Here is a 15,000-nt window from a genome sequence, read left to right on the forward strand (position 1 = left end):
CCTCCCTGTAACAGAACTTGAGTGTGTTTCGGTGGCTGTCACTTCAGCTTTGAGAACGCCTAAGCGACCGCCTATAATTTCGAAGTGGGGCACAACTGAAGCCGCTCTCTCTCCCTCAAATCACCACAAGACCAGCAGTGTTTCATATTAACGTTCTCATTTCAGACAGACAGTTTGGCTGTTAGCATGTTTACTAAATACCCTCTGTTGTGGGTATGGAATTGAAGAGGACTTTTATCTCCTCAGAGTTTGAGGTCAGCCGTTGAAAACGTGATGCCTCTCCTGAGATTGGACTGGACTGGAACTGGCCCAGTCTGGTCCCGGAGCGGGACCCTTGGCTAGCGAGACTAAGTCTGAAAATGTCAGAATGAAGTCTTTGTCAGTGCAGCGCTCATTTGTGTTTTTTAATAGCTGTTTCCACACTTAAGTTCTAAATGTGGAATATTTTTGGGCTAAAATACGTCGTTGCTGTCATTACTTATTTGTCTGTCGTCTCTCTTCAAGTTTTATCTATTTAGTGCTCACCAGAACCATATATCTTGGCAAAAATAAAACAAAAGCGACCTGTGTGTACTGCGGTGCTGGGGCTCACTGGATTATTTTAGTGTTACCGAGTCCCAGCCATCTCGGTGTCAAGATAATGGCGTGATAGAAAAGATGAATTATAAATGGAACTACTGAATAAATCAGAGAAAAATGTTGAAGTTGCAGCCGCACTGTTCAGGTCGGTTTGCATAATGAACTAAACGTCCTTAATCCTTTGTAGTATTTAAGCAGTGTGAAGTAATATGGAAAGTTTGCTACAAATGGCGTGGCAACAATGGTGCATGACTGGAATTAGGTAACTCTCCTATTTCGCTGTGTGCCCTGCAGAGTACATGTTATTTTTTGTGTGCGCATGTTTTCAACATCGAGGCGACCTAGCTCCTAAGTGGTTTTCTTTTCATTTGTGCATGGGCTCTTGTTTGCTTAGATCGAGATGGAGAAGTCAGCTACTGCTTTCTAATGCCTCTCTCTCTCTCTCTCTCTCTCTCTGTCTCTCTCTCTCTGTCTCTGCCTGTCTGTCCAATTGCAGAAAGAACTGGATGCCACCGCCGCAGCACTGGCCAACCGACAGGATGAGAGCGAGCAGTCCAGGAAAAAGCTCATCGACCAGAGCCGAGAGTTCAAGAAAAACACTCCAGAGGTGAGAGAAGCCTCCCTCCATTTCCACAGGCCAGGGCAGACCCAGGGGCCGAGAGACAGGAGGGGAGGGGAGGAGGTGGAGGTGGTGGAGGTGGTGGAGGAGGAGGAGGAGGAGGAGGAGGAGAGATTAGAGGGGAGAGGAGAGAGGATAGAAGATGACGGGAGTGAATTGCAGAGGGAGGGAAGAGAAAAAAATGCAGTCGGAGGATAGCTTGAACCCTGTCACTGTAAGAGGAAATGCTTTGGGCCACGCGGGTACGGTTGGGGGGTGGGGGAGGGATTGTCGTGTCTCTTGAAGGGAGCCTGTATTTCTGTGATCTCACTCTGCAGTCGCTGCCATTTTTAATAAATTAAGTTTGAGCTGCGCCGTTAATAAATGTAGGCGGTTGTTCGTTTACAAGACAGCTCGTTTCTTCCCTCAACCCCCCTCCCCCTTTTCCATTAGACATGAGTTGTCTGCATTTTTTGGGTGTGTGTGTGTGGTTCAGCTCAACAGCTGGCTCCTTGGTGTCATTCTGGACTGGGCCCTTTTTCCGCGAGGTCGTCAACCTGCACTTACCCCTGCAGGCGTGGAGTTCCCCCTTGTCTATTATTTCTGCCCAATTTAGTCAATGATTGTCTCCAAGCTGATTTTATGGACGAGGGGGGGGGGGTCCGAAGAAGTCCAACGGCAGTACGCTGTCCTGTCCGTACGCTCTGTCCTTTTAGGGAATGTTCTTCCTGCATGACTGGCCGTGTCTGCTCCGGCCAGCCCCGACCGGATCGCGTCTGTCTTAGAGGTCACGCTCCGCGCGAGAGGAAGCTTGCGATGCGTACAGAGCCGTTAAAGCCGCGACACCTTTTCTGTTTACCCAAAAGCGACGAGGATCCGATTTTCTTCTTCTTACCAAATCTGATGATAAGCGTCTGACAGGGCCCAGGGGCAGCGTTAGTGAGATCAGTGTCTAGATTGAAGGCTCTCTATTTCAAGTTTTTCTATCATGTTGTATTGAATTGTACTTTCTAGTAGGAGAGAGAGGGAAGGTGGGGAGGAGAAGGGGCAGGGTAGTCGAACACTTCCTTTATTTCAAGGTTTTTCATGTTTGTGTTTTTTATTGTACATTGTAAATTGTACTTTTTAGAGTATTTATATTTTCTGACCTCAGTAGACATTGCAGGATCTAGGGCCTACTTTAACTCAATCTTGCCTATGACGTGCACAAAACACTTTCCCCCAATAAATATGAATGTATTTATTGACAGATTATGGAGGTTGAAAACTAAAGTGTTGTGCTAGCCTCCTCTTTCAGTGCTCCACACAGCTGCCATTCTTCTCCCCTCTCTCCTCTTTTCTCCCCTTTCCTCTTTTCTCCCTTTATCCCTCCCTCTATCTCTCCCTCTTTCCCTCTTTCCATCTTTTTTCCCCTCTGTGCGCTCACTGATCCCTCTTTTTGTCTGTGCGAATTCCTCGTGAGTTACCCCTCCCATAGAGTGTTGATGAATAAATGGAAAATAGAAACCTGTTTTGTCTCCGGCACTCCAATAAATCAGGCTTCTTTTCCATTTAAAACGTCCAGGCCTGCAATTTATGTCTGCGCTTAATAAGCCGTTACTAAATGAATCGTGCTGGGGGTTTTGGCTGAGAGGCCCCGTTCTTCAGTGCTCTGTGAACGGGAGAAAAATGATACTCCTGACTCGGCCCCTGTACCCAAGGTACAGAACATCAAGGGTTCCTTCCGCCATGGGATAGGGGGAAACCTCATCCCTTGATGCTGCTGCTGCTGCCACGTTAGAAAGTTACCTTAATTACTGTGTGGGGGAGGGGTAGAGGTTTGGGTGGGAGGCAGTAGCACTTGTGTTGGCTGCACTATGGCACTATCTCTTTGTGGAGTACTGTCACTCGGATTAGTGCTGTGAGATCGTTTGCCTTTTTTTTTTTTTTTTGATTGCTTTTGTTTGTTGTTTTTTAGTCCAGGCTGATTGGTTGCTATGTACTTTTAATCAGTGCTGATTGGTCATTATCTATTTGTAGTCTGACCTCACAGATTGCTCCAGTTTGGTTCAGTGTAGGCCAACATGATGCATGTGTTCTATATTGCTACACTGTAATAGGTATATGTGTGTGTGTGTGTGTGTGTGTGTGTGTGTGTGTGTGCGTGAACGTGTGCGTGTGCGTGTGTGTGTGCGTATGCGTGTGCGTGTGTTTGTGTGTGTGTGTTGAGCAGAATGTCTGTTGTGGTTGTTCAATAGTCTACACGTTGTACAGTGAGCAAAGCCCTCCACACATTTCTTGAATCTGATTACTGGTTAAAATAATTTGCTATATTTAGCCATTAAGCTTGCCATTTCATAAGCCAGGGTGTTAAGTGTTTGAACTTTAAAGCTGGTTAGAAGACTGCCAAAAACACTGTAGAAAAATGGACACTGTAGCATGGCAATTAACTGCTTTTTTTACATTGAAATAAGGTGGTTTGTGTTTTGTACTTGTACATTAACATGAGAATGATAGAAAATGATAGCAAACTGACTTCTACTGAGTAGTCATGTACTCGTAAGGCTGTGTTAATCTTTAAAAAGATGGCTTCCTGCAGTGACTCCACCTCTCGGTTCAGCTGTGCCTCGGAGGCCCTCAGTCGTCCCTGTGACTCTTTTCTTTTCCCCTTTCATGTTCTTTTTCCTGCTACACCAGCAAATGTATAGAGCTGGAACTTCCTTAAGTTCAAATGCTGTTTCTTTTGTCGTGTGCGTATTCTCAGACCTGACCTGTAACGTTGCACCACAAAAAAAAACCCTTCTTTAACTGCAGAGTAGATTGTTCCCCGCTTGGCTAACTTCTCTCCAGTCCCTCTGGCGCTCCAGCCCCTCTTAACTTGACTGTAGCCATCAGTGCAACAACAGCTGCTGTTTCCAGCAGAATCGTCTGTGTCTGTGTGTGTGTGTGTGTGTGTGTGTGTGCTCGCGTGCGTGTGTGTGGCGTGTGAATGAAGCCTTAGTTTGATAATCAGCCCCTGAAGTGTTTGCCGGGCCTTCGCCATTCAGTACCATTCAGTCCGGGTCCTTCTCTGAGCAGACCCTTCTGCTCCTGCTCCCTCTCTCTCCCTTTCTCGCTCTCTCTCTCTATCGCTCCTCTCTCTCTCTCTCTCTCTGCAAGTCGAGTGTGTGTTTGTGTGTGTGTGTGTGTGTGTGTGTGTGTGTGTGATTGTTTGTGTGTATGAGTGTGTATGTCTGCACGGATTAGAAGAACCATTGATAGCCTGGCACTTTTCACCAAACTGCCCGTAGATGCCCGTTAGCACACGTAAATACCCCGCCGCCCGACTGAGCTGCCCTTTGAACCGCTCTCCAAGATATTTCATAGTGGTCAGAAACCGCTGCATATTAAAGTGGGTGTTTACAAACCTGTAAAAAATGAGCTCTTTGTTCCACGTCATTTCAAGTGCGTCGAGTGGACGTTCTGAATAAGAATGAGGCCTATTCAGGGGAAGGGTTTTCCAGTGAGGCAAGAGTTATTTATCTATCTATATATATATATATCTATTTATATTTTTTTAAATATTTTATGTTCCCTTATCAAGCGGAGAACTTAAGTTTTGAGAGTGGGGAGGGTCGTATTACCCAAAACGCAGAGAGAGTGCACCAGGTTCTTTTTGAATCTGAATAGAGCACGCTCGAGTGTTTGTGTTTTCCTGTAAGTGTGAGCTTTTCTATCCTACGGAGCATTTATTTAGGCTGCGAGCTAAAGACGAGTTAGTCGTCTGGCTGTGAATACGGTGTGTGTGTGTGTGTGTGTGTGTGTGTGTGTGTGTGTGTGTGTGTGTGTGTGTATAAGTGTGTTTGTGTCTGTGTGTGTGTGGGTTGGTTGGCGGGGCAGCAAGAAGAAGTCCTGACAGAATGAATACTGTAATTAGGGCTGATCCGCTGGCACGGTGCCAACCTTACCCGACTGGCGTCTCACACAGTTAATTATAACCCCCTGTTTCTAACACGACAAGAGGATATTTACCAGTGAGAAAGAGGGAGACAGAGAGAGAGAGAGGGAGAAGGAGAGAGAGGGAGAGGGAGAGAGAGAGAGAGGGAGACAGGCTAGAGGGTTGCCAGCCTTGTGAAACAGCCTTTTGTTTGTGAAGGCATTCAGAACACAATTGCGGGGTGGGGGTGGTGCTTGAGGTTGTTGGGGGAGGGTGAGGCTGGGTACAAGCAGGTAACACTGAACTACTTCCCTCCACCCCCTCACCCATCTCTCGCTCTCTCTCTCTCTCTCTCTCTCTCTCTCTGTCCTGCGTGCTTCTTTTTCACACAGATACACACCCAGAAAAATGTGCACACACACACACACACACACACCCAAAGCTTGCAGAAACCATACTGCTTGTTTCTGTAAACTGGGATTGTGTGTGTGTGTGTGTGTGTGTGTGTGTGTGTGTGTGTGTGTGTGTGTGTGTGTGTGTGTGTGTGTGTGTGTGTGTGTGTGAGTGTGTGTCTGTGTCAGCAGTACTAGTGGTGTCAGGTCGTGGATGGTACTGCTGGCTCTGAATGGCACTGAGGTAATGTTATGTCATTCAGAAACCCCAGCCAAAAGGCTGGGCATGACGGGAGTGGACATGTATGGATGGATGACATCATGTGTGTTTGTGTGTGTGTGTGTGTGTCTGTGTGTTTGAGGGAGTGAGTGTCTTTGTACTGTAAATGTCTATGTGAAGGAGTCCTCTTGTTTATTTAAATGTCAGTTTGAATACGTTTTGGTGGGGGGGTATATATATATTTTTTTTATTTGTGGGTTTGTGCGCGTGCGTGTGTGTGTGTGTGTGTGGATGTATGTGTGTGTGTGTGTGTGTGAGTGTGTGTGTGAATTTGCAGCAATGAATTCTATTGGGATTTATTGCCCCAGCCGAGTGCTTTGAGAGAGCCTCTGAATAGTCATTAGGGGCTGCTCGAGCTGCTCCAAAGCAAACAAAGGGTTAACCTCCAGTTCTTCTCAGGCCAGGCGGGGGTCAACCCCTGCCCAGACTGAGGTCATTCCCAAGGCAGACCTGGGTCATTGTCTGGTCAGCCTGGGATCACGGCCGTCTCTCATTCAAGTCTCCAGCTTCCAAAAACCTCCATTCACCCCCTTCAACCCTCAGCCCCAAAAAAGAGGGGCAGAACCAGTGAACAAAAAACGTCCCTGATTTTTCAATTGCTATTTCAGGACTTGCGTATATTTAGTTTGTTGATGGTGATGGTGTTGTTTATTTGCTGTGAGGCTGTGGCCCATCTGGTCCTCTGCAGCAGGATTGATGAGGCTGCAGCTGAACTACTGGGGCCCTCCGTAACGGCCCGGCGCTTTCATGTCGCTGCCTCCGTGTCTCATCTCTCCAGTCTTCGCTCACAGCGGTGCTCCTGCGGCACTGTCAGAATCCTCCCAGGACTCCAAACGCTAGTAGCCCAGCAGCCAAACTGAAGAAACTTAGTACCCAGATACCGCCTTAGCACTCCCAAAAGTAGACGCTAAATGATGCTCTTTCACAATGCAGAGTAGCTTCTGTTATTGGATACGTGGTTCTTTTTTTATAAGATGTGACGCAAGTCCAAAAGTAGTTCTTGATTGACGATGGTGGTTAAGCATGTTGGTAATTGATAATGGGGTAAGCGATCCCATAGGTAGTCTTTGTGCGCTGAGGGTTTTCGGGGTGAGCTCAGAGTTGAGTTGAGTGGCTGGGGGGGATGGGGTGGTGTTGGGTGTCGGGGGGGGGGGGGGGGGGGGGAGGAGACTCCTCTGAGGGGTTGGGGTGCGGGGGCCTGGGGGGCCCCAGTGGGGGTTTGGGGGTAGGTGTTGAGGCGAAGGACTCCTCTTGGAATCCAGACGATCATCTATCCCAGCAGGCCGAGCAGCCGGACCATCCGTCTTCCCGGTCTGGCCGGCACACTGCTGACAGCGGATCCGTCACCCCCTCGACCTCCTGCCCCCAGCCCCACACACACACACACACACACACACACATACACAAATGCACACACTCTCTCTCTCTCTTTCTCTCTCATACGTCCCCTCATGCACATGCACACACACACACATACACCCCAAACTCACAAATCACACCCCATCCCCCTCACAAATATTCTTCCCTGAACCCCTTCCTGAAAAGCTGATATTTCTGCCCATACCCAGACAGCTGCATAGGGCTTCTCTCACGTAGCGCTCGGTGGTGTATAGACAACCTCTGTCGACGTGTCGTATAGAGCTGCACATTGTTGTCAGACAAACAGGCCTGCTTGTCGGGGGGGGGGAGGTGCTGGCACGGGAGGCAGTAAAGGTGATTATCCCACTCGCTATCCATTATGAAAGGCAGGCAGAGGCGTGGGGCCCTTGGTTTGGGTTTGATGTGGGTTTCTGATCCTGTGTTAAATTGTGTTTTTGAATAATTCCTTTGTGTGTGTGTGTGTGTGTGTGTGTGTGTGCGCGTGTGCGTGCGTGTCTGTCTCCTTGGGTGGGCTGGATGGATGATTGGGGTGGGGGGTGTTTGGGATTGAGTTTCTTGTGGAAGGCTGGCTGCTTTACGTTGATCAACAACAAGCGGAAGCACATCCCCAGCAACACACACAGACACACAGACTCTCGTATACACACAGTCTCGTTTTCACCCACAAATGCTAGTTCTTGTTCTCTCTTTCTTGTCCGTTAGCACACACACACACACACACACACACACACACACACACACACACACACACACACACACACACACACATACACACAAATGAATAAACACGTTGGCATGTATACTCTGTCATTGGGCCCTGTTTATACAAGATCTACTTACACTTCGTCAACAGTGGGCTTGTCTTTCCTGCACTTTTCGTCACTGTGGCAAACCCCTCCAGCCCATCACTGGAAACTGTCTCTACCATCCTTAGTGTTAGGTGTCCAACCAGGAGCCTGTCTGAAATGTTCAGTGTTCAACCCCCCACATGAATGTAGCATACTGGGTTACAGACCTATGTACAGTACATAACTCAACAGAGCTCCTCACAGACTCTCTCTCTCTTTCGCTCTCTCCTTCTCTCTCTCTCACTCACACACACACACACACACACACACAAACACACACAGACACACAGACACACACACACTTCACTTGCACTTCACTTTCCTGTGTCTTCTGTCCCTTCCAGCTTTTCAGGGACAATAGAAGCGTTTTTTTTTTGTCTGTATGAATGACTTTGTGTGTGTGTGTGTGTGTGTGACTGCTTGTGTATGTGTGCGTGTGTGTGTGTGTGTGTGTGTGTGTGTGTGTATGGCGGTGTGTATGTATTACCGAGCAGTAGAGCAGGATACTTTTTGTATTTGGGTACGTGCATGGAAGTGCATTTGGGTGTGTGTGTGTTTGCGTGTACTGGTGTTTGCATGCATGCATGCATGCATGCATTCAAATGTGGGCCCCTCCGTTTGCGTGTCTGTGTGTTGCATGCAAGCTTGTGTGTATGTGTGTATGCAGGCTTGTGTGCTTTCCCCTAGTATTCACGGTGTGCGTATCTGCAAATGTGTGTGTGTGTGGCATATGTATTTGTGTGTGAGTGACTGGAGTGGCTGCCCTGCCATTGAGCAATGCCCACCCCGCGCTCCCCTGCCCCTGCCCCTGCCCCTGCGAGTGCTCTGCCATCTGCCTAGCGTCCGGGCTGTGCCAGCTCTGGGCTGTTGGCGGGCAGCGCTGGTATTTTTAGTTCCGCAGAGTGGAGAGAGAGAGAGAGAGAGAGAGAGAGAGAGAGAGAGAGAGAGAGACAGAGAGAGAGAGTGAAAGAGAGAGAGAGAGAGAGAGAGAGAGAGAGAGGAGAGCATTACTCCACTGCTCTCCTGTTTACTTATGCATGTCATGGAATCAGTACTGGGGCCCAACACAGTAAGCCCATTATTATGAGTGATAATATGGTACTTGTGGACAGGCGCGCGGCAGACTTGAGCAGAATATTCCACTGACGGCCCCGGCACTCCGCGCTCCCTCTCTTTTTCTCGCCATCCACCTGCAAAACAGAGGCTGGGTCAAGTATGTTTTTGTTTTGCTTTTTCCCCACCTTTTATCCCCCCCACCTTCTTCTACTTGTTTGTGCTGTTCTGAAAACTCTCTTGTTTGCTGTATTTTTCTTTTCTCCTTTAAAAAAAAAAAAAAAAAAAGGTTGTGTTTGTTATTTCAAACACCTCTCCAGCCGAGTGTTGTTTGGCTAGCTGAGCTGTGCTGGGCCTCGCCTCGCCTCACCCCAGGTCACCCTGTGGTCTCCCGGTCTAGTGAGGGACGTCTGAGCGCCGGGCCCTAGAGGCAGTCCTTGTGGCTGCTGGTGAAGCCAGTAATGACGGTGATGATGGTAATGATGGTTATGATAGTGATGATCGTGATGATGAGTCTCTCTTGTTGCGCACTCTGTAATTTTCCCGCAGCACTGTAAAAAGCGTCACCTGTGAGGTCAGGCAGGACAAGGTCGACGTGATCTTGAGATCAAAGGTGTGTGAGGTATCCTCTGTGGCATTGACCGCCTCATTTTATTTTAAACGCGTCAACAGGGGTGTTTGGTGTCAGGTGTTTTTTTCTTCTGTGTTTTATAATTTTTATGTGTGTGTATGTTGTGTTTATGTGTTGTGTGTGCTTGTGATTATGTGTGGTTGTTTGTACAGTATGTGTTTGTGTGCGTGGGGGTGTTTTTACAGTGTTTGTACAGTCTGTGTGTGTGTGTGTGTGTGTGTGTGTGTGTGTGTGTGTGTGTGTGTGTGTGTGTGTGGTGTTCATGGGGTGAGTTAGTGGGCCTCTCTTGCCAGCCTCCTCCGTTTCTCATTACTGCGCTGATGAGTCACTGTCTGTGAATGCAGCCATCCGTGGACGCGCCGAGTGACGTTAGTGTGTGTGAGTGTGTGTGTGTGTGTGTGTGACTGAGTGTGTGTGTGCGTGCATAAGTGCTGAGTGATGCTAATGTGTTTACTTTTTTACTGGACTTTGAATTACAAAATGTAGCCTCTAATAGAAGCTAGGAACTGTGTGTGTGTGTGTGTGTGTGTGTGTGTGTTTGTGTGTGTGTGTGTGTGTTAAAAGCCATATAATGTTCTAGTCCTGTCTCCACACACACTCCCATCTTACACATGCTGCCTTTTATATCCGCTCGGTCTAGGGCTCTTCAGGAGCCCAGTGTGTATTCACCAAATGCACTGACTGAGACTGCCCCCTTCCTCCTCCCCCGGGCTCCTCCAAAGCCTCTCTCTCTGGCCACCTTAAAGGGAAAGTTCACCCCACAGCCTCTCTCTCTGGCCACCTTAAAGGGAAAGTTCTCATTGTCCACTCATCTCGTCGCCACGGCAGCAGGACACCGTATTTCATTGCTTTTTTTCCGTGGAACTAGACCAGCAGAGTGAAGGGTCTTCTGGAAAGTGCCGCTCTCTTTTTTGTGTGTCTGCGTTATGGACGTGAATGACAGCTGGTTCTTTTTGGTCGTTAACAGTTGTTTGTTTGCTTGTGTGTATGTTGTTTGGTTGGTTTGTTTGTTTGTTTGTTTTTTTCTGACGTATCCCTTTAAGCTTGTGATATTTGAAGTGTAGTCTGCTCTTAGCCAATTATTTACCGTGCCCGGAAAAAGTATATTAAATAGGTTAGCCAGCTAACTAACTTACCACAGAATACTTAATCACATTAACCAACTCCGTTCTCTCCCATGAAGCCCTCCATAGTCACCTGCTAATGTTCATCCAGAGAATTCACTCGATTTGAAGCTCTTGCCAATGTTGTGTACTATAACAGTGTACTTGCTTTAGCTTATCCACATATTAACCAAGCTAATGTACAACAAGTTTCACATTTGTGTGGTTGTTTCTGCAGGTGTGTCGTCATTCTTAAAACTATCATTCTTTGGTGTGTGTGGTAGATAACCTACCAACATTTACATATGTGTTTCTGTGTGTGTGCGCGAGTGCGCGCATGTTTGTTTGCATGTATGTGTCCACGTGTGCGTGCAAGTTTTTTCTCGAAAGTAACACATCAGTCCTTTTTGTGTGTGTTGTTGTAGGTAACGTACCAACCTTAATGCGTGCGCACGAATGTGTGAGTGTGTGTCTGTGTGTTGTTTGGGTTAATGGTCGGTGTCAGACACCCTCCACCCACAGGCTGAATTGCAGAGCAGAAATAATTTCACCAAATAAAACGCTATTTTTGGGCCCTTCACGGGGATGAGGTGGGGGAGCTGTTTCCATGGAATATACTTAAAGAGGAATGCTAATGATTATGTGCCCTCCATGGAAAAATCCAGCAACCCAGCAGACAGCTATCACTAACTCCAGCCACTCCCCATAGAGTATTCCCACATGCTCCTTATGTGGACCCACTGTCACTAAACAAGCTGAGCTAGCCTAGTTACCGACACAACACACAGGGCTAGCTAAGGGTCTGGGTGGGCTGTTTTGGTGAGGAAGGGAGGGAATTCAATGGAGTTTGGTGGCTTTGTGTTTGTACAATTATTGTGTGGGTTTCTGAGGAGAGGGATATTAATAAGTGGATGTGTAAAGGTTGTTTATGTGTGTGTGTGTCTGTGTGTTTGTGTGTGTGAGAGAGAGAGAGAAAGGGGGGGGGGGGGGGGGTCACTGAACAACCTAACTGAGACACACAGTCTGTGAGAGTGAGGAAAAAAAAGTTTGTCTTTTTCTTTGTAAGGGTTCAATTTATTTTTGAAAAGAAAGAAGAAAACTAACTAGAAAATGCATTTCCTGAAGGAAATACCAGTGCATGAAATGCAAAGGTTAAGAAAGGAAGAAGAAAAGAAAGAAGAGTGAAAGAAGGAAAGAAGAAAGGAAAGAAGAGTGGAAGAAGGAAAGACAAAAGGAAAGAAGAGTGAAGAAAGGAGAGAAGAGTGGAAGAAGGAAAGAAGAAAGGAAAGAAGAGTGGAAGAAGGAAATAAGAAAAGAAAGAAGAGTGAAAGAAGGAAAGAATAAAAGAAAGAAGAGTGAAGAAAGGAAAGAAAAGTGGAAGAAGGAAAGAAGAGTGGATGAAGGAAAAAAGAAAGGCAAGAAGAGTGGAAGAAGGAAAGAAAAATGGAAGAAGAAAATAAGAAAGGAAAGAAGAGTGAAAGAAGGAAAGAAGAAAAGAAAGAAGAGTGAAGAAAGGAAAGAAGAGTGGAAGAAGGAAAGAAGAAAAGAAAGAAGAGTGAAATAATGAAAGAAGAAAGGAAAGAAGAGTGAAGGAAGGAAAGAAGAGTGTAAGAAGGAAATACGAAAAGAAAGAAGAGTGAAAGAAGGAAAGAATAAAGGAAAGAAGAGTGTAAGAAGGAAAGAAGAGTGAAGAAAGGAAAGAAAAGTGGAAGAAGGAAAGAAGAGTGGATGAAGGAAAAAAGAAAGGCAAGAAGAGTGGAAGAAGGAAAGAAAAATGGAAGAAGAAAATAAGAAAGGAAAGAAGAGTGGAAGAAGGAAAGAAGAGTGAACAAGAGTGGCTCTGGATGAAGAGATAAAGAGAGAGTGAAAATATTGAAAAAAGGAGATAAAAATGGAGTGAAGAAGAGAGATTGAGTGTGAGAGAAAGTTGACTGAGAGAGAAAGATGGAGAGATGGAGAGAAAAAAAAAATAGAGAATGGATGGTGTCTTAATGTTCCTAGTTACAGTTAAATTGAGCGGGACAGAGAGACAAGAGGTTCCTTTGATTTGGCACAGCTGTCAGTAAAGCACAGGTGCAAGCCAATTTAAAGACCCTATTATGATGTCATAATGGCCCAATGTAAGTCAATGGGAGAAATTTATATTCGTTTTTCTTTAATATCTTAAAAAGTATAAAGTTTAGAAAAGTGAAAAATACATAGCATAAGTGTCGTTTACAAGACCTACGCGACAAAGTTTGAATGAAGTTTCTACGTTAAGCGGTTCGGGCTGAATTAATCGCAGAAAAAGGTAACAAGAATAAGAAGAAGAAGAAGAAGAAGAAGAAGAAGAAGAAGAAGAAGCCTAGGAATAACAATACAGGGCATTTCATGCACTGTAATGAGTGTGTGTGTGTGTGTGTATGAGAGAGAGAGAGAGAGAGAGAGCGAGAGCACAACATGTAAAGGCAGGGTGTTTGTGTATTGGAAACTCATGTTGGCAACGTACAACCATAAATGAAAGGAAGGTGTGTGTGTGTGTGTGTATGTATGTGTGTGTGCACGTGTCGGATGCAGACAGGATGTTACCATGTGGATATGGCGCTGTTGTGCTGGACAGGAGAGCAGAGAGGGGCCATCTTTCTTTTTTCCTCTTTTTTTTCTTTTTCCCTCTTACCCCTTTCTTTGGATTTGCATGGTCGCATCACAGACCCCCCCCCCCACACGTACACACACACCGCCACCCCCCCAGAAGCACTTTCTATAAATAGACCCTCAATAGCCGCCTGCTTCAACAGACCTGCTCAACAGAATTAATTGCGATAGAAAGGTTCTTTTTGCTTGCCCTCCTGTCCTGTTCTCTCTCTCCATCTCTCTCTCTCTCTCTCTCTCTCTCTCCATCTCTCTCTCTCCTCTCATCCTTTTGCTAGGCTTGTTTTTCTTTGCATGGAATCATTCTTAGTAAATAGGTTATGAAAAAGAATCACTAAGAGACTTCCCCTATCGGTCCATTGCCATTATTTTCATTGGAAGGGAGGTTGGTGGAGGGTAGATGTGGTGGAGGAGAGAGGAGGCCTGTATTTGATGTCCCCCTTTGTCTAATGCTGGCATTAAACCTTAAAAGGGTGAAGCGTCTCCGGAGGGCTGGCTGTGCTATTCTGAGCTGCGCTGCCGTTAGATCAGGGGGATGATACACACACAGGCGCTGGGCTGGGCCCACGGACACACGGCAGAGATGAGGTGGGGAGATGGGCCAGGTCAGGGGCAAAGGGGGTTGGTTGGTGGGTGGGGGGATTGGAGGGGAGGGGGTTGAACCAAAAAAATGCTACCGGGAGAGGTGTGAACTCAAGTGCGTCCTTCGACTGTATGTGCGCCGTGAAAGAGGGGAATTATTGCAGGCTTGAAAGGAAAACGGCCATCCTGACTGACTGGTTTGGCGAGTCGCAGAGGACTGTCTGAGTGGGGCGTATGATGCGGTGTGAGGTGGATGGCGCCTAATGCCTCACGTGTCAGACAGACAGGCCGACAGACAGAGAGACAGACACAAAGCCAATAATGTAGTCGGACCCTCTTTTCTGTTTGTTTTTCGCCTTCTTCCAGGGGAGACGTTATTGCCTATAACCAGGAGCTGCAATCCATCTTTGTCGTGTGTGTGTGTGTGTGTTTGTGTGTTTGTGTGTGTGTGTGTGTGTGTCTGAGGCAAGGGACTGCAGGGCTGCGTTGCCCTTAAATCACAGTCCCTTTGTGCGGGGCTCGGGAGTGTCGTGACCTCATTATCAGACACAGACGTCTGGGTTTCGGGGTGTGCAGCCAGGGGGGTCTGCTCCCCTTCTGGAGTCCCCCCCAAACACCCCCAAACACCCCCTGCTGTCACCCCCTCACCCCCACCCTCACCCCCCCTATAAGGGACACCACGTCAGGCTTGAGTATGATGCAGTGGCTGTTCTTTGCATTTCGTTTTGGTCTCTGTGTGTGTTTGGCTGTGGTGTGCAGGTTGTCATTGTTTTGTGTTTAGGTGTATTTTTTTTATTTATCTGTTTGTTTTATTTGTTTTTTTTTTAATCCAAATGATAGAGAAGGAGTGGGGAACATAGTGTATTAGTGTATGCCTGTGTGTGTTGCGTGTGTATGCCTGTGTATGCCTGTGTGTGTTGTGAGTGTGTGTGTGTGTGTGTGTGTGTGTGTGTGTGTCTTTTGAGATTGGGGGGAGCGAAGAGGTCAGTTTATCTCTGTGGGGGGAGTCGGTGTGAAGATTGGTTGTG

At 46.9% G+C, this 15,000-nt stretch overlaps 1 protein-coding gene across 5 annotated transcripts in view; it reads left to right on the forward strand.

The window, feature by feature from the left end:
• The window catches only part of cux1a (cut-like homeobox 1a), a 101,759-nt gene that overhangs the window by 33,512 nt on the left and 53,247 nt on the right, over positions 1 to 15,000 (forward strand). For all 5 annotated transcript variants that reach the window (XM_080852493.1, XM_080852489.1, XM_080852490.1 and 2 more), the window contains exon 2: positions 1,076 to 1,186. In XM_080852493.1, the coding sequence (XP_080708619.1) occupies positions 1,076 to 1,186 (111 nt within the window). The remainder of the gene's footprint in view (positions 1 to 1,075; positions 1,187 to 15,000) is intronic.

This window comes from Sprattus sprattus (genome assembly GCF_963457725.1).
Source record: "Sprattus sprattus genome assembly, chromosome: 1".
In the NCBI taxonomy this organism is placed as follows: Eukaryota; Metazoa; Chordata; class Actinopteri; order Clupeiformes; family Clupeidae; genus Sprattus; species Sprattus sprattus.